The sequence below is a fragment of the Bicyclus anynana genome, chromosome 19 (assembly GCF_947172395.1).
Source record: "Bicyclus anynana chromosome 19, ilBicAnyn1.1, whole genome shotgun sequence".
NCBI lineage: Eukaryota > Metazoa > Arthropoda > Insecta > Lepidoptera > Nymphalidae > Bicyclus > Bicyclus anynana.
In genome coordinates, this window is record NC_069101.1 from 5,141,523 (window position 1) to 5,164,397 (window position 22,875).

Below are 22,875 nucleotides of genomic sequence, written 5' to 3' on the forward strand. Positions count from 1 at the left end.
TATAATTCATTTTGAAACGCTAAATTGCTTGGCGGTACGTCTTTGTCGGTAGGATGGTAACTAGCTACAGCCGAAGCCTCCCACCAGCCAGACCTGGACCAATCAAGAAAATCTCAATCGGCCCAGCTGGAGATAACCCAGGACCACCATTTTGTAAATCCACCGCGCATACTACTGCGCCACGGAGGCCGTCAAGTTTAGACTTACTCAGTTTCGGAAAGGGTTCCAATTCAAGTAGGTTCAGATTATAATCCATTTTGAAACTGTCGTCTCTATTTTTGTAATGACCACAAAGCTACGCATCTACAAATTATACTAAATGGAAAATTCCTTCTCCAATAATGAGTTCGTAGTAATCAGGCATTTTTTTCATCTAAGAATTGCATACCAATGTTCAGACTTACTGTCTATGTAATTTAGACTCGTATCGGAAGGGGTTCAAATTAAATATTCGCTTACTTCAAGTCCTAGTCAACCTAGTCTCAGATTACACGCCATTTTGAAACTGTCGTCTCTATTTGTAATGACTACAAAGCCTTCGTCAGGAACCTTCCTAGCTCGAGGCTTGGGTCCCAGAAAAAAGGTTTTCCGATTTTTTTATACTTATGTTCATGACGCATTTAACAGGTAGCCTACCTTCCCAATGTAAAGTGGAAAACTGTTGCTCATAAAATATTAGCGTCTTCCTCGTCGCTTGTAACTTGTTATATATAGCGCTGCCCTATACACTTCCTTCCATATATTGCAATGTAATTATGCCTGCATCATCATCATCATTATCAACTTATATTCGGCTCACTTCTGAGCTCGAGTCTCCTTTTAGAATGAGAGGGGTTAGGCCGATAAAGGCCTAATTGGCAGACTTTACACATGGAAAGAATTAGGAAAATTCTCTGGTATGCTAGGTTTCCTCACGATGTTTTTCCTTCACCGTTTGAGACACGTGGTATTTCATTTCTTAAAATGCACACAACTGAAAAGTTGGAGGTGCATACACCGGACCGGATTCAAACCCACACCTTCTGGGAGAGGCAGAGATATCCACCGGGCTATCACAGCTATTATGCCTGCATGTGCCTTTAATTTCAGGGGTATGATTTAAACGTAAAGAAGGCAATAAGGTGAAAGTTTGTGTGTGTGTGTGTGTGTGTTGTAGTTCCTTTGCGCTGCGGCTACTGAAGCGTTTTTTTTGAAATTTGGATTGGGCATAGATTTTATTTTGGATTAACACATGGGCTACTTTTCATCCCGGAAAAATCCATGGTTCCCGCAGGATTTGTGAAAAAATTAAATTTTACGCGGACGATGTCGCGGGCGTCCACTAGTATTATATAGCAGTAGTACTTGATGTTTTTTTTGGCAATCGAATCTTTCTGGTATTCTAATGCCAGTTTTAAGTTGAAAATTTTCTCGTACATAATGTTTTCGCACTTCAGCACAACCAGTCGAGCCTATCTGGCTGGCTAAGTTATTTTATTTACAATAAACATTTTACACCGTCTCGCTTAGTAAAGTTTGTTAGGCAAGACGGACTTTCGGGTAAGAATTTTGAACTTTGCTAGAATAGAACAAATTTTTTATAATTAGGTCTCTTATAAGTAATTGTCAATGTTTGTAAAATATATCACACACTAGTTACACTTTTTTTGTACCATACACAGTGGAAGTCTGTACAAGATCGGCGATGACGGCAGCAGCGGCGGCTGCGGAGGGCGGCAGGCGGGTGCCGGCAAGCAGTTCGGCCGCTAAATGCCGCAAAGAGCTGTGCTGCGTCCCGCTCGCACCGGCGGCAACCGCGCACCTCTCGCTCGCGCCGGCGCGAACACGTGTTTATTTGTATGTTTTATCCTTCGGCGGCTTTAAACCCAACCCACCCCGACCGCAAAGTGCGCTCCGCCGCCCGCCGCGCCCGCGCCGTCGCCGTCTCTCGCTCGCCGCCAGCCGCCACCGCGGTACCGACTACCGACTACCGACTCGCCCGCGAAACTTGCTACGAAGTCGACGGGCGCGGACGTATCCGCGTATTAATAGCCGCGAGCGGACACCGCAAGCGAGCGGTCCCACGACCCGTACGCGGACGACGAGTCGCATCTCGACCGCGTTGACGGACGCACGTGTATACGCGCACGCCGCGAACGAAACCCGAAAAGCGAACCGCACAAATAACAAAAAAAAAAGTTTTCGAAAGCGAGAGCCACGTGCGTATCGTAAATACGGAGCGCAAAAAGTGCCGTCATTGAAACTAGTGAAAAGTTTTTTCACCGCGCGGGGGAGACACCCCTCCGTGCCGGAAAAAATCGGCCCCTCGCGTCCCCGCCCGCCGAACCTTTCATTCACCGGGAAAAAAGTGTGGCAAGGCCGCGTGACGTCACATCTAGTAGCCACGCGTTCATTCCCTAGCGACGGGTCGCATCCCGACAGCGCCTCGGGAGACGGCGTGCCGCGAGATGGTGCCGAGTGAGGGTGCGGTGCGGATGTGACGAGTGTGGAGTGCGGGCGATGTAGCGGGCGCGCACGACATGTGCAGCACGCAGCGCGCGCGGGCGGCGAGGATGCACCTCCCGGGCGCGTCCAGCGGAGCCGTGTCGCCCGACACCAGCTCCTCGCTGCTCCACGAGACCTACACCAAGATGACGTCGGACATCCTCGCGGAGAGGACGCTGGGGGACTTCCTGTCGGAGCACCCGGGCGAGCTGGTGCGGACGGGCAGCCCGCACTTTGTCTGCACCGTGCTGCCGCCGCACTGGCGGTCGAACAAGACTCTACCGGTCGCCTTCAAAGTGGTCGCGCTGGGCGACGTCGGCGACGGCACCCTGGTCACGGTGCGCGCGGGCAACGACGAGAACTGCTGCGCCGAGCTGCGGAACAGCTCCGCGGTCATGAAGAACCAGGTGGCGAAGTTCAACGACCTGCGGTTCGTCGGCCGTAGTGGTCGCGGTGAGTGCTGAAGGTGCAGTTATTGTTACACAATGAGTATCTTTACACCGATAGAAAACTAATACATAACTGTAATCAAACTAGGGATCTAAATAAAAAACGATTGAGAAAACTTCAAACACAAAATACATAACTACTTCAAAATGTCTCATTTGAAATTTTCAAAGCTCTACCGAATTGGTGGAAATTTTTCAATGTTTCGAAAAGTTCCGTAGAATATTTGTAGATGCAAAGTTCATCTGTATGTTGTTATTATTCATGTGTTATGTTCACTACAAAAACATTGATATAATTAATTAAAAAAATAATTGATTTAAATATACTTAACAGTATGAATAAATTAAATAATACATCCAAAACAAAGGCAAATGATATGATGAATTTAATTTGTGTCAATGTAAATATTAGCGTATTTTCCACTTTCCGCGCCAGAAATTGAGTCGATTTTAATGAAATAAGTATCCAATAATAAATCATTTACTAATATGTACTCGCCAATGTGACCAAAGACACTTACAATTTTTTTCCCATTTAGCTTTTTAAATTTTAAAGCGAGAATAATAGAACCATAAGAAAGATTAATTGACAATGGAAATATTAATATTTCGATGAAGGAAAACACAAACAATTATCTATATAGATTGGATAATGGAAATTCATATTTAACTTTCTCTTTACTATATTTTCATTTCATTCCTACCAAATATACAAAAACAATTCATTAAATTCGATCGAGTCGTTTCGGAGACGTACGACCCTCAGAATACAGAAAACCACCAGAAGCCACGTTTAGATGTCATTCTATAGTGCGCAGTGTGTTCAAAAATTGTACACAACAGCCTGCACTCGTCGCAATTCTCACCCGCGTAATGTTGCTAGTACATGAGGTTGTTATATTTTTCCCTATTTTGTGGTAAAAATTTATAATGTTAAAAGGAAAACAATAAGTGTACAGTTCATCACATTAAATGTTAACTTGTATAGTAAATAATAAAAACAGTGGGACCGGTTTTCTAGTGATTGCTAAGAGTCAGCAAGAAAATGAACTCTAAAAAATTTAAGACAAGGACAAATAAATAATAGATATAATAAGACGGTTATTATAAAACTTATCAACTAACAAACTAAAGAAATACATATTTACAATAATAATTTTATATATTCCATATAATTATATTATATTATTATTATAAATATGTATTTCAATCGTGTGCACAGTTATTATTATCTTGTCTTATTTCTCTAATTTTTATGTCTCTTAAAATTCAAGTATAAATAAGGCCATTTAATTGGTTTAATATCTTTTAAGAATGTGTTTTGAAGATAAAAATATTTTATTTAATCCTCTTGCTCAAACAAACAAGCAAACAAGTAGGTACACAAACAAACAAAAGACCAAACAAGCACACGAAAACAAACAAATGTGCAAACAAACACACAAACAGACAAGAACGAACGAACTTATTATAACGCCATTGTTATTTGTAAAATTTTAAAGCTTTAAGATTATTTTACACGTTCTTTATCTGCGCTGATTACCACAATTTTATTTCAACTTAATTGCCGGAATCTATGCCTACCTATTTAGTTGATTAATATTTTACATAAATAATAAATCCTTGAATTGAAATTAAAAGTAGGAAAAATCAAAACAATTACATTGGCAACACTTACAAAATGAAGTCATCGGTTTCTATGACAACTAAATTCACGTAAAAATTATTCATTATTTTAACATAAGAATATTTATTTGTGCTACTTACACGTGAAATGTGATCCTATTCAGTTTCTTTTTTTTACCAACGGCATTTTTACACGAAGGAATAGCACAAGACGGCTTAATTTTATTAAATTTGTCACCTGTATAGCACGTCAAACAACACGACAAACACAGAGTGAGTAATCGTAAAATCTGTAGTTTAAATGGCTTCACTTCTTTGCGCTATCACTCCTTCTGGTGGTTTTCTGTATTCTGAGGTACGACCATAACACTGACTTGATTTTTTTTTCTATTTCAAATGAACTTGTCAATAAACTAAGTAAATCTTCTGTAGGTTATTATATATAAATATTTTATTTAAGGGTTAAATAGCAAAACATACCCTACCTTACTATTTAATGAAATAAAATAATTTTTATTAAAAAGTTTGCTAATATGTCTAAAAAATTGATCCATGCGTCAGGCAAGCTGGCGCTTATTTGGCCCAAAGTTTAAGCCTTGCCATCCAAAGGGGTTTCAGCGCCAGCGTACTGGTTATATTGACCATATTATATAACCAGTACGCTGGTTATATATGGTCCACCATATATAAAAGCACGCAAACTAATAAACAATTAGTTTTTTTTTTACATATTTTCATTTAAATTCAAGAGTTTATAAATAAACTTTCACGTATTATATACTAATCGAACAATAAAGCATTACAATTAATAAAAAGAAATAGGCTCTTACTAATCTACTCGTATAATACAATACCATAACATATAATTTAAAGTTGTATGTTTTACTTAAAAAATACTGTCATTACAAGTTTAAACTAACCAAAAAACAACCTTTCCACAAAGTTAACAAAGAATACTTAAATGTAAACAAGATATTCAAAGTCATTTCCCTCCCTAAATGTCATTCATTCAAATGTTTCACGCGAAGTTTCTGAAAGCATACGATCGAGAAGAGATCAAAACTTTTTGCGTGGTGCTTAAAAAGTTTTCAATGTCAAATAGGGCGGAATGTCCGGAACCTCCCTTCACTGCCCGCCCTTTCTTAAGAAACGAGATGAATGAAACGAAGAATTCTTAACCTTACGGTATTGTAAACATTACCGTAACCTTAAGAACTCATGTGCGTGTGATAACTTTGTTTTGTATTTTTTATAGATAGGTACATATTTTAAATAATTACTCTCCATATATTATTTTCACTTTTTTTTTAATTTCGAACAATGCTTACCTATCAATTCCGTAACGAGGCTTTAGTGTTTAAGTAACCTCAGGGATCTAGAGTGTGGAAACTCCTCACAATATGCGCCGTCTCAAGGATCACTGCATTCTATATCCAACCCTTGATTCAACAATCAAGCGTAAGCTTCATAAGGTCGAAGCTTTTCGATATAACATTATTGACTGAAACGACTATAGGAACAATAACGGTTCACACAATATTCCATTCCATTCAATAATCTGTATTTGTTGTCTTGTAATACCTGTTCTTTAGTTCCTTGTGTGATATTTGATTGTTTACATGTTTTTTTTAGTGAATGTTGTGTGCACTTGTCATATATGTACATAGTCAATGTGAGCTAGTTATAAATTATTTGTGTATGTCTCTATATGTATATTGCAAGTGTACGTAAATAAATAAATTAATAAATAAATAAATAATCTCGAGGGCAAGTTCCAAGTATTTTGAAAATTTTTTAATTGAATTTTATAATATAACTTTAAATCTTTCACTAGCTTTTTTTAAGCCTATGTCAGTACCACGATTCTGACGATATCAATGACACCTCAAATATGAAAAACCGTCGGCCGTAGAGCGTTTTAAATAATGGAAATACATACACACATACATACGCTCGAAAAATATTACCCTCCTTCTGATACAGTCGGGTAAAAAGCCAATATCACTGGCGTATAAAGGATTTTTATCATTTAATTTAATACCCAGCTAAAAACATCTCGATCAAATCTATATCATAATCTAGTAATTCTAGTATAGGGGAAGTCCGGGCAAAAAAGATACTTTAACGTTTGACAGCTAATAGAAAGAAAATTATTTAACATATAAATGAAACTGTTATTGTATATTTAACAAAATGTATTTTAGTTTCAATATAATCAACAAAATTAACGCTATATTTTTTGAATTTTTTAATCATATTGGTATATGCACCGCGATCCGCTATGCCCAGCCCCACCGGGTAAAGTTGACAGAATCATTGACCAAAATAAACATACGATTACTTAAAAATTAAGCTATAGAATAACAAATTAGTTATCATTACGGTCGTATAGCTGGAATACTTTTCTTCATACCGTATATTTTTTGTCTCTATTTCAAACATGAATCGATAGAATCAAATCACCAATCAAGATGTGTCATTCCCATAAATTTTTCTAGTTTTCGAAGCGTTTGCGATCTTAGAAAGAGAATCGACGAGCCACTTGGCTTGGCTAGGCTAGCCAGGGGCTGTTCATTTACGATTGAAGGGTAAGGGAAGAACCACTTGACGAAAAACACAAAAACCCGGGCAATGTGTGAGTGTACATATTGCCCGGGATTTCCTACTGTTGTAGGTCTAGAAAGTAAACAAAAGAGGTACATTTTGGAATGTTTTTATTACACGCATAAATTAAATTATTGTAAAATTAGTGTGACTTCTGTTGCTGCAGGTTAGATGACAAATAATTTATGTCAAATACCTACTTTACACATGTTTTATGATCGGCAACGTGCCCAAAATATTGTGTCGCGTGCCATCAATGGCACGCGTGCCATTGGTTCGCCTACCCTGCACTAGGCTATCAAGTAATTAATAATTAACGTAATAATTATTGGTTATATTTAATGAATAATAAATGTTTATATTCATATCAGATAGCCACACCGTCGCCAGCATGGAGCGTTTTGTTTATTCCACCATGCGTTTTCCATGAAATATGCCTGGCGACCGTCCCCGTTACTTTGTCACAAAAACCTTGATAGATTTAATATTAAAATCTTCCACATGAGACATTCTATCAACTAGTGTAAATCGTATGAAATTCCGTTCAATAGTTTTGTGTTTATTGCAAACACACAAACATGACGAAGAACTCTGTTTTATTATTATGTAGAGAGTACATAAAAATAAATAAATTTAGTATTCGCATAACAAATCGTTAAGCATTGTTGATACGAGCTCAAACCCATGTAACAATGCTTGTAAAATATTTGAAAAGTTTTCGAAAATGTAACTTTTACCAGAATTCTCGCGTGCAAGGTACTGAAGTGAGACTTTTGCGTGTAAAAACAGTTTCAAGTCAGCCATAACAACACGCCTTCTACCGTAAGTTTTGATGTCTTCGAATTAAACAGAAGTTGGAATAACAACAACGAAGCGGATAATAATCGCAATCGTCTTAAAGGTATTGTCGAAAAACAAACACAAAATATTTAACTAACCAAATTTTTATTAGCCATGATAGCCCAGTAGAGCCGTGATAGCCCAGTGGATATGACCTCTGCCTCCGATTCCGGAGGGTGTGGGTTCGAATCCGGTCCGGGGCATGTACCTCCAACTTTTGAGTTGTGTGCATTTTAAGAAATTAAATATCACGTGTCTCAATCGGTGAAGGAAAACATCGTGAGGAAACCTGCATACTACTAGACTCAGCAGTGAGCCGAATATGGGTTGATGACGACGACGACGAAATTTTCATTTATATAACTACAATTTTTATTATAAAACTGATAATTGCAATATCTCGAAGCAAAGTCAATTGTGATGAATAAAAAATTATGATTTTTATTTTAACAAATTATAATTTGAAATATATCGACGCATTCAAACTGTTAACAGAAACGCGTACCTAATTCTTACTGTTTGTGGCATATTGTTTTGTTTTATTATGCAATTGACTGCACTCACATCTTGTGGTAGGTAAGCGATGATGTCAAGGATAAGTCAGTTCAAATATATCAGAACAGTTCTATTTCAAATAAACATTTCTTATCTTATTAAAGGACGAACTCCATCCTTAGAGGTATCGCAAACTTCTTAAAAATGACTTCAACAAAAAACAGCCAATATTAAAAAAGGTTGTATTAACGATAACTATTGGCTTACTTCACGTCTAACTTAGCCTTTTAGGTTTGTCGCACTCGGCTGAGCCCTTAACTTTATTCGCCATTAAGCCATCAAAACTCTACAATCACCTAAGTTACCGAAACGTATGGTCTGTTGAAGTCCCAGAATGTAGTAGTTGCGTCACTCCCTAAAGATGAGCGTGCCAGAGAATTCGATTCAAGGCTTCAATTCCATAAACAATTACAACAGAGCTGACTTGAAACTCTTTTTACAACAAGTTGAAAAGTTCTATATTAGAACGAGTATCCAAAATCCAAATTTCGTTGGGCAAGGAGGACAATCACTATAGCTGCTATAGTGTTACATATACAGTTATGTTTTGTAATGTGAGTTTATTTGTAACTGTGTACTGTGTATGTTCACCAGCACCAGCATGAACGTTCTTACACATCCAAGACCCGTAAGAGCAAGTCACGTCGGTCATTGACCACCACCACCACCAAATCACCAGCACAATTATACTCGAGGCAAACATGGCTACACCATGTGGCAAGTAGATTCTCTTTCTATTGTAAGCGCTTCAAAAATAAAAAAATGTATAGATTTGACATTCGCTATCGACAGGTCACGTGATCTAGTTATCAATCGGATCTGTCATTCCCATACATTTTTTAGTTTTCGAAGCGTTAGAGTTTGTAGAAACAGACTCGACGTGCGACATGGCTACAGACCCAGGTTAATATACTTTAGTTAAGCCAGTGCAACGCTGAGTGTAATAGAAGCTATAACAATACAAATTCCAAAATATTTCCCTCTTTATTTTTGTTTGATCTTAAATGCTTTTCCATAAAAGCTTTGCTATTTTTATTACTCAATGAAGTTATCTATCACTCAATGCATCTCTCCATGTTTTCTTAAAACAATTCATGGGAAAATTAAAGCATCAGGAATATTGAGTTACTATTAGGTCACCGATTTCCAGGGTATGAATTTATTGTATGAGTTTTTTTTACTGTCTACAAGCACTTGACTACAATCTCACCTGATGGTACCTAAGTTTGACGACCTCCGTGACGCAGTGGTGTGCATGGTGGATTTACAAGACGGAGGTCCTGGGTTCGATCCCCGGCTGAGCCGATGTGGTTTTCTGAATTGGTCCAGGTCTGGCTGGTGGGAGGCTTCGGTTGTGGCTAGTTACCATCCTACGGGCAAAAACGTACCGCCAAGCGATTCAGCGTTCTGGTACGATGTCGTGTAGAAACCGAAATGTGTGCGGATTTTCATCCTTATAATAAAACGACTTATGTTGCACCGGAAGAGAACTAAAAATTTATTTGTCTTTGACACACATTGTTACACAGATACAAAATTACAGATTAAATAAACATTAGTAATAGATAGATATTATGTTAGATGTTGCTAGTTATAAATAATAAATATTATATCCCTTAAATAGATTATTAAGATATTAAATTATAATACCCCCACTATATCTAATAATCTCAACATTTAACAACACCTAACAGCTTCATAAAATCATAATGCTTCTTAATACATAAACTTTTTGTCAGCAGGTCTGCTGGCATATCAGCTGTTGACAAATAATATAACTTCACTAATTTATTAGATACACATTCTCTAGTAAAATGATATTTTACATCTATGTGTTTGGATTTCTTATGAAATACAGGGTTAACTGACAATTTTTGTGCACTCTGGTTGTCATTATACAAGCTCAAAGTATACATTTTATTTGTTATTTCAAACTGTAAAGCTCTTAAGTATATCGCTTCTTTACAAGCTTCTGATATACTCATATACTCTGCTTCGCAGCTAGATAGGGCAACAGTTTTCTGCTTACTACACTCCCAGGATATGACACCGTTATATAGCAGGAAGCAAAACCCAGAGTAAGAGCATCTGTCAATTGAATTATTTGCCCAATCAGCATCTACGAACCCCTTTATTTCTGAATTTCCACTTTTATAATATCTTATACCAAAAGATTTAGTCTTTTTCAAATACTTTAATACTCTCTTGGCATAATGCCAATGCTCATCTGTATAACAATTGTTAAATTGACTTAAGTAGTTTACAGAGTAAGTAATATCTGGTCTGGTTAAAACAGATAAGTACATCAAGCTACCTATAAGCTGTTGATAAGGAAATTGACTCTTTACATTTTGACCTATGTTTACACTCAACTTAGTCTCCATTGGAGTATCAAAAGTTTTACAGTCTGTCATATTAAATCTCTGTAACAAAATATCAATATAATTTTCTTGACTTAAGGTGACAGAACCCTCCAATAAATTAAATTTAACATTCATCCCTAGACACTGTTTAACCTGTCCTAAATCTTTAATTTGAAACTTACTTGACAACACTAGCTTTAAATGCTTACTCTCCTTAACATCATTTGAAAATATAAAAAAGTCATCTACATATACTGTTACAATGGTTTTTAAATTTTGAACAGTTTTAGTATACATACAAGGTTCCAATTTTGATTTAACATAGCCATTTTCAAGTAAACAAATATCCACCTTTGTATTCCAGGCCCTTGATGCCTGTTTTAAGCCATAAATGGCCTTTTTAAGTTTTAAGACTTTATTACAACTGTCTGGGGAATCAAAACACTCAGGTTTTTGCATATACAAGGTCTCTTCTAGGTCACCGTTCAGAAATGCAGTTTTAACGTCTAAATGAGTAACATCAAAACCCAACTGTACTGATAGTGAAAACAATAACCGCAGAGTTGTGTGTCTAACCACAGGAGAAAAAGTCTCTGTGTAATCTACACCTTGTTTTTGTGAAAAACCTTTGGCTACGAGCCTGGCACGGTACCTTACATTGTTTTCACTGTCATACTTCTTACGCAATACCCATCTACATTGAACTATAGTACTGTCTTTAGGCACTTCACTAAGTTCCCATGCATTGTTTTCATTGAAACACTTCAACTCATCTCGCACTGCCTCTAACCACTGTTCACGTTCTGGCCCTTTCAGAGCCTCATGAATTGATAGATCACAAACATCTCCGACAGTTCCTACACAAATATTAGAAAATCCATACCTGTCCGGCTGTCTTTTTATCCGCCCGGTACCACACTTTCTGCCAACACTAATAACACTTTCAACACTACTAACAGACGAATCTTCAGCTGGACAATAAGTCTCATCACCATCATGGTACTCATCTCCTGACTCGTATGTTGTGTCCCCCACTGAATCCTCAGTGGATTTATCCTGTGACTGTGTAGTTTCCTGTATCTGGACTTCACTTTCCACTGGTTTAGATTTTTCTAATATGATCACATCACGGCTTGTTGTGATATCTTTTGTAACTGGATTGTAGATTCTGTAGCCTTTGACATTGTCTGAATAACCAACTAGGATTCCTTTCTCTGCCTTTTTGTCCCATTTGAGCCTCTTTTCTTTAGGTATATGCATCATTACTACACTTCCAAAAACTCTCAAGTGACTTATGTCTGGTTTTATCCCTGTCCACATCTCAATGGGTGTTTTTCCATTTAATGCTGATGCTACCGTTCTATTTTGTAGATATACAGCCGTATTAGCTGCTTCAGCCCAAAAACTCTTCTCTAGCTCAGCATCAAATAACAAGCATCTAGCTTTTTCTACTACTGTTCTATTGAAACGCTCAGATAAACCATTCTGTTCTGGAGTGTATGGATTGCTCCTCTGATGAATTATTCCTGATCTGCTCAAATAATTATCAAATTCATTATTGACAAACTCTTTTCCATTGTCACTTCGCAGTATTTTTATTTTCCTGTTCAGTTGATTTTCTACTTCTGCTTTGTAGCGTTGAAACGCACCAAAAGCTTCACTTTTATTTTTTAAGAAATAAATGTAAGTCATGCGGCTGTAATCGTCGATAAATAATATAAAATATTTTGATCCACCAATTGAAATATTGCTAAACGGACCACACACATCACTATGTATAACCTGCAAAAGCTCATCGCTCCTATTGCCATTCTGTGGAAAAGGTAAACGATTCTGTTTCCCTTCGCAGCACACTATACATGACGACTTGGATATATCTGCCTTACTGTCAAGTGTGAAACCTTCCACGGCCTTCTGCATTCTATTTAGATAATTACTGTTGATGTGGCCAAGTCTGCGATGCCAAATTTCACTTGAGGTCATCACTGCGGCCAGCAACCCTTCGGGCATTCTCAACTTATGAACACCATTCATCAAGCAAGCTGTAGCAACCAACTCATTTGCCTTATTGAAAATTTGACAGCCATCACATGTGAACAACACTCTGTTACCTTTTGCAATCAATTGACTCACTGATAGCAGATTAGTGGTCAAACTGGGAACACATAAAACTCCTTCGACAACAACATTGTACTTGCATTCATCTGTCAAAGTTGTGATTTGCACATCACCAGAGCACTTAACAGATACTCTTTCTGTGTTTGCTACAACAATTTCTTTCACATGATGCTCCATTGACACATTTTTTAACCATTTTTCGTTTGCGGTTAAGTGAGCACTCGCTCCTGAGTCAACATACCAGTCATTCTTCGAAAAATTACCATTTAGGAACACAGCACTGAATGCATTCGTTTGTTTACATTCACTAGACTTCCTTTTCGACGCTTCTTGATCTAGATACGGGCACTGATTCCGGTAATGGCCTATATTTTTACACTTGTAGCACTTAATGACTTTGTTTTTCGATTTCGCCATTTTTGCCATGTTTGAAGATGCAAAATTATCTCTGGTTCCACTGTAGTTCCCGCCTTTATTTTTTCTAAAACTCGCAAACGCTCCGCTGACGTCGCCACTGTCTTCCTCTAAATCCATCAATTTTGTTTTAATGGCGTCGGCTGTAATTTTGATACCTGAATGCTCGATGGCCATTATCATTGGTGAATATTTTTCAGATAATCCAGCCAAAAGCAACGATCCGACCCACTCATCATTAATGTTGAAGCCCGAACCACTTAATTTTTGACTCGTTTCAATAATTTGCGTCACATATGCCGTCATCGAACTGGAACTTTCGAGACGTATCGAAATTAAGGTTCTTAACAAGCTGATTCTTCTCGTGAATCCAGAATCATCGAACAACTGTTTAAGTTTTGTCCATAGCTCCTTTGTATTGTTCACTGCTTTGATATGTGCGTAGAGTGACGAATCAATTGTTAATATAAGCTTCGCTTTCGTTTTCGCATCAACTGCGGCTTCTTCAGGATCCGACTTCGTGACTTTGATGCACTCCGAAGTCCCTTCCAAAATGAGAAAATTCTCCGCGGCGAAAGCCCATTCCTGGTAGTTCTCTCTTCCTTTTAGTTTGGGCACACTCACAACATAATTCGAAGCCATTTTAATAATTTATTTTCACTGGGCCCATAACCTATAATAAAACGACTTATGTTGCACCGGAAGAGAACTAAAAATTTATTTGTCTTTGACACACATTGTTACACAGATACAAAATTACAGATTAAATAAACATTAGTAATAGATAGATATTATGTTAGATGTTGCTAGTTATAAATAATAAATATTATATCCCTTAAATAGATTATTAAGATATTAAATTATAATAATCCTCCTCCTAACAAGCTAGCCCGCTTCCATATTAGATTGCATCATCACTTACCATCAGATGAGACTTTAGTCAAGGGCTAACTTGTAGAGAATAAAAAAAAAAGTGATGATGGAATCTAAGATGTAAGCGGGCTTTTAGGAGTGGGATGAAAATCTACAGCCTTTTCGATTTCTAAACGACAGTTTCAATAATTATTGTATCCGTTGCAATGAAAAAGTGATAGTGGTATCACCAGGCAAAGTTTTTCATGATAGTACGCAAATTTAGTTGTTAATATGTAATCGGTTTAAGCTCGACCGCGATAACTGGACCTAGTCCGAATGAATAACTTATATTTAGTCCATTAAGGGGTGAACATGACACCCCATGACGGCTGCTGGCTTTATCTGTGCAGATATTACCTGCCCACATAACTGTGTTAAATCGGATAGAATATTCACTCTCATCTGTTAACTATATATCATTTGACAGTCACTTTGTAGGTGTTAGTTAGCGTTCCGTATGTTGTAAGTCAAAAACCAAACCCTTTGGTACGAGATCCGTTATTAGAAATATAAACCCTCATCTGTTATTTAATTGTGATTAGACACATAGACAATATTCAACTTGACTCATTGCACATAGGTTGCTTAGTTAAATTGTGGCCAAACAATAAAAAAATATTAAATTTGTAACTGAAAATTTTTGGTCAACTTCCCTCAGATGTTATTTAAAAAATCGTTCATTAAGTAAAAGAAACAGAACTGAAAACGAATAGGGCAATCTATGCGTTTTCAATTCTGTTTACTCTCAAGATGGCCCAACTATGTTGTTGCCTAGATTTTGTATTAGTCCAGTTGTGGAATGTCAATTAACCGAGAAAGCTGAATTTTGGATATGAGCATAAATAAGCTTAACTTCAAATTCTCGACCAAGATTTTTTATGTACATTTTCCTTAATTATCCTAATAACTATACAAATCATACCCACGTGGAATGGTGGCAAGAATACTGTCTCCATTTCCGCGTTGGACAGCCAGGCTGGTTGCGCAAAAAATGAGAAATTCGTTTATTTCAAATAGTACCAGCTGGAATATTCACTAATTTGGTCTCTATTAATAAAAATCTATTAAAATAAACATCAAATCAATTGAGAAATGTGTACCTACCTACTGTATGATATCCAAGAAGGTTTGTCATTAGGGACCGGATGACATTTGTTACATAGAATATAAATTTCTTATATGCCAACTAACAAACGTCAAAGTTAGTGAGTTAGCCTGCTGCAGGCATATTCACTAATTTGGTCTTAAACATCAACTCAATTGAAAAATGTCATCTACCTACTGTATGATATAAACGAAGGGTTGTTATTAGGGACCGAATGCCATTTGCTACATAGAAAATCAATTTCGTACATTCTAACTGACATATTATGTCAAAATTGGTGAATTAGCTTACTGAATAGGGATGATGACAGTTTTTTAAATTGTATATAAATTAAGAGTATACTAATAGCAAAGCAATTTTGTAAAAGTAACAGGGTATCTGCGATCATTACTTTCGGAGCTACATGGATTTAAAGGGTCAGATTTGCGGCGCTGCCGCGGATCCCTGAAAAACGCTCCATACAAAATGGCACGATTTAGTGATGTCGTTGGCTCGCTGATCGTTAGGTTTGTATGGGCGTTCAAACAAAATTACTAATATCTTTGTTATTTGTGCATTTATGTTTATAGTTCATTAATTTTTAAGAGAAAACTAACAACGTATTGGAATGACAGATCCGAACGACAACTTTATCACGTGAACTGTCGATAGCGAATGTCATTTTCATACATTTTTTTATTTTCAAAGCGTTTGTAGATAAAGAATCGAACTGTTACAGACTCTGGCAGGCTAGTCGTAAATTACAAAAATAAAAAAAAATCTTAGAGAGTTGAGTTCAATGAAATATATGGTCGTCGTTGTCATCAACCCATATACGACTCACTGCTGAGCTCGAGTCTCCTCTTAGAATGAGAGGGATAAGGCCAATAGTCCACCACGCTGGCCCAATGCGGATTGGCAGACTTCACACACGTAGAGAATTAAGATAATTCTCTGGTATGCAGGTTTCCTCACGATGTTTTCCTTCACCGATTGAGACACGTGATATTTAATTTCTTAAAATGCACACAACTGAAAAGGTGGAGGAGCATGCCCCGGACCGAATTCGAACCCACACCCTCCGGAATCGGAGGCAGAGGTCATATCCACTGGGCTATCACGGCTCGGAAATACATGGTACAACAAAACAAAAAATACACACACAAATGATTTGTAACCGTAACTATTAAACCGGCGTATCTAAATCATAATGGCGAGTGCGAGCCGACGCGACACCACAATGCATAGTTACGTAACTTGCGGGCCGCGCTTAGTTAGCACAACTACCCCAAAACCGAGAGGCAACCATAAATGAAATGGTAGTTTTCCGCGGCTAACCGGCCGGGTACCGGGTTAACCGGGCGCGGGTACCGGGTTAACCCGGCCCACTGTGGCCGGCTGTGGCCGCGTTATGGTTGACAAGGGCCTGTTACAGAGGCGACCGCGTGCGTGCCGCCTACACGATGTTTGCATGTACGTCGTGCCCGAACTTTACTCTTCACTTTTGAAAGCCGCGTGTTACGATTTTTTTGTAATTCCTGCTAACTGGTGTTGTAAGTTTGATCGCTATTTGTATCTGGTATATCCACAGCAGTAAAGCGTCAGCTTTTAGCGATGTCTGTTCTATGGTTGTATCTGTCTATGGTACCGTAGTACTGAAACGGGTGAAGAGTTTGGATGCGATTTTTATTATTTAAAAGTAGGTTTTTTCAGCTGTTTAATAGATATGGAGGGTGAACGTGGAGGAGTCGTCCAATAATTGAATATTTGTAATTATCCCCGAGTGGAGTATGAAAGAGATGATGTGTACATTGGAGTAAAGTGAGAAGTGAACTCTACATTTCCCGTGCTATATGGAGGAAGGCTTTTAATCTAGTTGACCATTAAATAATGATATTGTATATGAATGAATGCAAGACAACGTTTTAAGTCACTTTTAAGTTCGTTTCACACAAGCTCAGTATGTGAATGTATTTACTACGTATGTAAGTGCTACGTAAAAATATTTTCCACATTACTTTGTAGAAGAACGTTATTAAAAATGGCGTACGAGACGATCCGTTGGTTAACGTTATATGTAACATACGTAGTCATAAAACTGGGATGCAATAGTAATGAAAGCGAGGTCGAAGCCACAATATATTCGTATAAAGAATTTCTTCAAAGGAAAAATTTTATTCAAATGGCTCTGCGACCGCAGTGTAGCTCCGCCTCCACGGAAGACGCTGCTTTTCCGACATTTTCTATTGGACGGCGGGAGGAAGGCGGGCCTTGTCTTCTTCTTCGAGACCAACTTTTCATTTGCACAACTCTGAAATATTGCCGGATTAAAACACCGCGCGGAAGTTGCCTTGCGGTTTCTGGATTGGCTCGTTTTATCTTCTTTTTTTTTGTTCGGATCCTCCATTACTTATAATAGGTAACATAAATATTCAGGTAGGTTGTTTGGAATGTCTGCAGGCAGGTGAGAAATGGATGAGCTTGTTTTATGGCACGCGTACGTAGATCCGCGTCGTACTTATCGGACGCGTCGCATCGAACGGATTTTAGTATTCTTTGCATAGAAAGTTATACAAGTGCGTCCACTGATCTTCATCGTACGGATCGCATCGAACGTATTTTATTTATAGTAAAAATCTTTTCATAATGCGATGCGTCCGATACGTACACGCGGATCTGTGGACGCTTGTCATTAATATTTAATAATAATAATAATAATAATAATAAAATCCTTTATTCAGCTAAAAAACACAAATTAAAAAAGAAGAAATTACAAACTAATACTAACAGAGCTTACAAACTACTTAAAGATACCTACTTAAATTACAAAGTTCCTCTGTCTGTACTTAGTATAATAATATAATAAAGAAATTCAGCTGAAAGGGGCGCTGCCTCAGCTCGATACTACAGTTGAGAGCTGTAGTGCTGATTTTCAGGCATGACCCCAGGGTGAGCTCACGGACCGATCGGACATACTTTTGCGGCGTCGCTAACAATAATTATAAAATAATAAAATTATTAATTTTAAAAATTACTAATAAAGAAAAAAAAAAATGTATTGCAGAATATTGGTTTAATTTTTTTGTAGCTCTAAAAGATATACTTTAATTAATTTTTTGAAAACATATAGCGTTTTGGATAATCGAACTGGCGGTGGTAAATCATTCCAAATTTTGCAGGCTGCATAATTAAAAGTCCCCTTAAACGAGGCAGACCTATGAAATGGACATGAAATACGGGGTGCTCCTCTTGTCCTACACATATTACCCGCTCCGGCCCATTTTATTTGTGAACACAGATATAATGGTTTACCAGTGGAGATGACTTCAAATAGTAGAGTGGCTAAATGTAGTTTTCTCCGCGCCTCCATCTTCAGTATGTTAGCGTTGTTTAAAAACGGGCTAACATGGGAACGGGGAGGCACTGGAAAGCAGAATCTAGCACAAGCGTTTTGGACCCTTTGAATAAGCTTGGCTGATCTAGCAAGCAAACATGGTCCATACGCGGCATCTGCATAGTTTAGGTTAGACAACACTAATGTCTCACATAAATGTATACGCACTTCAACACTCAGGTAGGGGCGCATTTTATAGAGCAGTTTTAGCCTATAAAAACAATGTTTTACTATATTTCTGACATGGCTTTCGAAATGTAAATGATCATCGAATATTACGCCGAGATTCCGTGCCTCATACACTCTTTCTACGGCGTCACCTCTAATATGTAAACTGGGTTTAAAGACTTCAGCTTGCCTTATTTTGTGCTTAGTGCCTAATACCATAAATTTAGATTTTTTAGGGTTAAGATTAAGTGAGTTTATGTCTGACCACTTGGCTATATTCTCTAGATCATGATATACGTTGGCTACTGCCCCGGGTGTATCTTGAGGCCGGAAAGAGTAGTAGAGCTGGACGTCATCAGCGTAACAATGGTACTTGCAGTTCTCAATGCTTTTGACCATATCTGCTGAAAATAGAGCAAAAAGGATTGGACTGAGTATTGAGCCTTGTGGAACGCCCCTGAGAACGGGTAGAGTTGTAGAGATTAAATGTCTCCCATCAGTGTGATTAATTTGGACTAGTTGACTCCGACTTGCAAAATAGCTATCGAACCATTTCACGGTATTATAAGAAAACCCATAATACGACAACTTAGATAGGAGTAGCGATGTATTAATAGAGTCGAAAGCTCTCGAAAAATCAAGCAGCACCAGTATTGTAGCCATGCCTTGATCTTGAGCTGTAAGAATGTTATTAATTACATCTATAATAGCTGTAGTCGTGCTGTGATTTTTACGAAAGCCAGACTGCATCGCCGGTAAGATATTGTTTTTCTCCAAGTATTCAGTTACTTGCTTACACACCACTTTTTCCAAGATTTTGGATAGGCAGGGGAGTATGCTAATGGGCCTTAGGTCTTTCAAGGAAGTAGGCGTATTAACTTTAGGTAGAGGCCTGACGATTGCGGTTTTCCAAGAGTCGGGAAAGGTTGAGGATGTAATTGATGCGTTTATAATTTCTGTTATAGACCTTAGGCTCTGCGGAAGTGTTAACTTTAACATATCTAACGAGATGTGGTCAGACCCTAGCGCGTTTGACTTTAATCCTTGAATAATTTTCATAATTTCTGTCTCAGTGGCCGTTCTCAGATTAAACGTGTTTTGTCCAAATCTATTGAATTCAAAATAAGTATAGGTGGAAATTGTGGCAGAACTTTTAAAAGGGATGTCAAGAAAATGTCTGTTTATGATTTCCGGATCACATAATGCGGGTGGAATTTCGTCGTCCTTTTTCTTATTAATTACTAAAAGTTTCTTAAAATTCTTCCACATCAGCTTTGGAACTTTAATGTGGCGATTTATAAAATATTTATAGTATGCACGTTTTTCAGCCTCCATAGCTTCAATGACAAGTTTTTTAAAATCCTTGTAATAAGTTTTATGTGAATCTTTTTTAGTCACTTTACATCTTTTATGACTTTCGTTTCTTAATTTAATCATACATTTTATCGTAAATGTTATCCACGGGCAATATCCATCTTTAATTAAAGTTTTCTTAGTCGGGGCGTGGATGTTAATTTTTTTTAATATAGCAGAAGTAAAATCTGATACCATACAATTTAAATCATTTAAAACGGTTATACTTTTCCAGTCTATATTACTTAGATCCTGATTGAAATTGGTTATGTTGATGTCATTTAAGGGCCTGCTCACTATCCAACGAGGGGGAATTTTTTCTTTTTTTAAATCGAGAGTAACAGATACAATGGCATGGTTTCCAAGGTCTGGAATATGACTAACAGAGGTCCCGCGGATTTTAGCGTCAGTAGAAACAAGGTCAATAAGAGTCTCGCTGTGTTCAGTAAAATGCGTAGGCTCTGCAATTAGTTGAGTTAGGTTTACGCTACATATAAAATCCTTAAATAGGATAGTTTTAGAGTCTGCAATATTGAGAAGATTTATATTGAAGTCTCCTAGAAGCACTGTATGATCATAGCCTGAGAAAGCTGTGACTGACTGAGTGAGAGCATCTAAGAACACATTTACGTCCTGCCAAGGAGGTCTGTATGCAACACCAATAATAAGACGCTTACCACTTATCTTGATTTCTAACCACATTTGCTCTACCGTGTTAAGATCAGGATGATCGCAAATTTTAATTCTTAGTCCTTTTCTGATGTAAAAACCTACCCCTCCACCGCGGCCGTCTTTCACATTGACTGGACGAGGTTTGTGCCGCAGCCTGAATCCCGGTACTATAGGTGCAATGTTATCTTCTCCTTCGCGGATCCAAGTTTCATTTATTGCCATGATATCTACAGACATGTCACTCATTGCCGCAATAAACTCTTCTTGCCGCGTTCCTAGTGAGCCGGCATTAAAAAGCCCAACTTTGAAGTATTTTGTATTAACCATCTTTCCTTCTAATGAAGTACCCAGCAGAATAAAATATATATTTATAGCGTTTCTGTCGGACCGCTGGATTATTATAAGTATGTGATAATATATAAATATAAAATAACTTTCTATAATTAAATGTAAATATATAGGATTCTTTTACATTGGTAGAGCAATGCATATAGGAGTTATACCATAGAGTCATGCCTGAACTAGCCGCTTGTATACTTTGTATTGTACTATTATAAAAATAAATGTGAATTGTATTGAAAGAAACAATGATAAAGATCCCAGACGCAACAGATGTATAACAAAGTAATATATTAACTTAAAGTAATAAAAGTAATATATTTACTTTTATTACTTTAAAAAAAAGTAATATATTTACTTTTATTACTTTTATTTGCAAAATCTTACCTAAGCTCTCAAAGAGTTGGGGCCAATGTCCTGTTATAAATGGATGGATGTAGAGAGATTGTAGAAACTTTTGATTGTAGAAAGAATAAGACATATCACCGAAACAGAGAAACTGCGATAGTCCGACATACCCTAAGATTTTATACTACAGTATAAGAATTTAAAACATACCTCATCTTAGGAAGGTGAAAGGTCGATAGTAAGTTAGTCAATGTTTTTATACCATAAGTAAGTTCGGTCACGCTACTTTCTACTGACTACAAACAATTCTGTCGCAAAAATCAGTATAGTTTTTTCAAAAATATATTTTTATTTGGTTCATTTTTCTAAAAAAGACAACCAATACATAAATTTTAATAAGTAGTATTTTATAAATATTATTGGTCTTGAAAAAGAACATAACGAATTTGAAAATTAAAGAAAACCACAATAATTAAAGAAAGCCTAAGGTGCTGCTTAGTTATAGACTAGAACAGACAATGAGCTATATGTAATGCGAGTTGATATCATGATATGCGACGTAACATACAACAAGCGATTAATATCGTCACGAGCTAAGCCGTAAATGAGTTTACAGATCAGCGCAGCAACTTGCTTGACATCGGCAAATTAATTGCGTCCACCGGCCACTGGCTATAATCACAGCATTGGAACGAGGAGAAATGATCGGGGGGGTTAGGTATCTGACAGGGGGGTAGGTAGATAGCTGACTTCTGACTTTAGCTTCCAGTTGGAAGCTAAAGTCAGAAGCGTCGGCTTAAGAAAGATACTGATTGTATTAATTTATTTATACTTCGAAAATGAGTAATTGAGTTCATTATCTTAATTTCCATCTGCAATACATCTGATTTAGATTTAGAGCCTGTCATAAAAGTGCCGTATCTACTTTCGGGACTCATTATTACTGTTATTTCGAGAGTCCTGACATCTCAGATTATAAAAGAATAGAAGTCCAGACAAGTAAGAATTCTTACTATATTGCTTAAAATACATAATTTGTAGAACCCTCGAAACTTTTTGTAAAAAAATTAAATATTTCAGTCACGCGGAAATATTTAAATTTATAATGTAAAAAATTTAAATTCTGTAAGATTTTAAAAATTTGAGGTG

General features: G+C 37.3%; 1 protein-coding gene across 1 annotated transcript in view; it reads left to right on the forward strand.

The window, feature by feature from the left end:
- Nucleotides 1–1,969: 1,969 nt before the first annotated feature.
- The window catches only part of LOC112045253 (runt-related transcription factor 3), a 48,299-nt gene continuing 27,393 nt past the window's right edge, over nt 1,970–22,875 (forward strand). Inside the window, exon 1 of the mRNA XM_024081365.2 lies at nt 1,970–2,937. Coding sequence (XP_023937133.2) covers nt 2,520–2,937 — 418 coding nt within the window. The 5' untranslated portion in view covers nt 1,970–2,519. The remainder of the gene's footprint in view (nt 2,938–22,875) is intronic.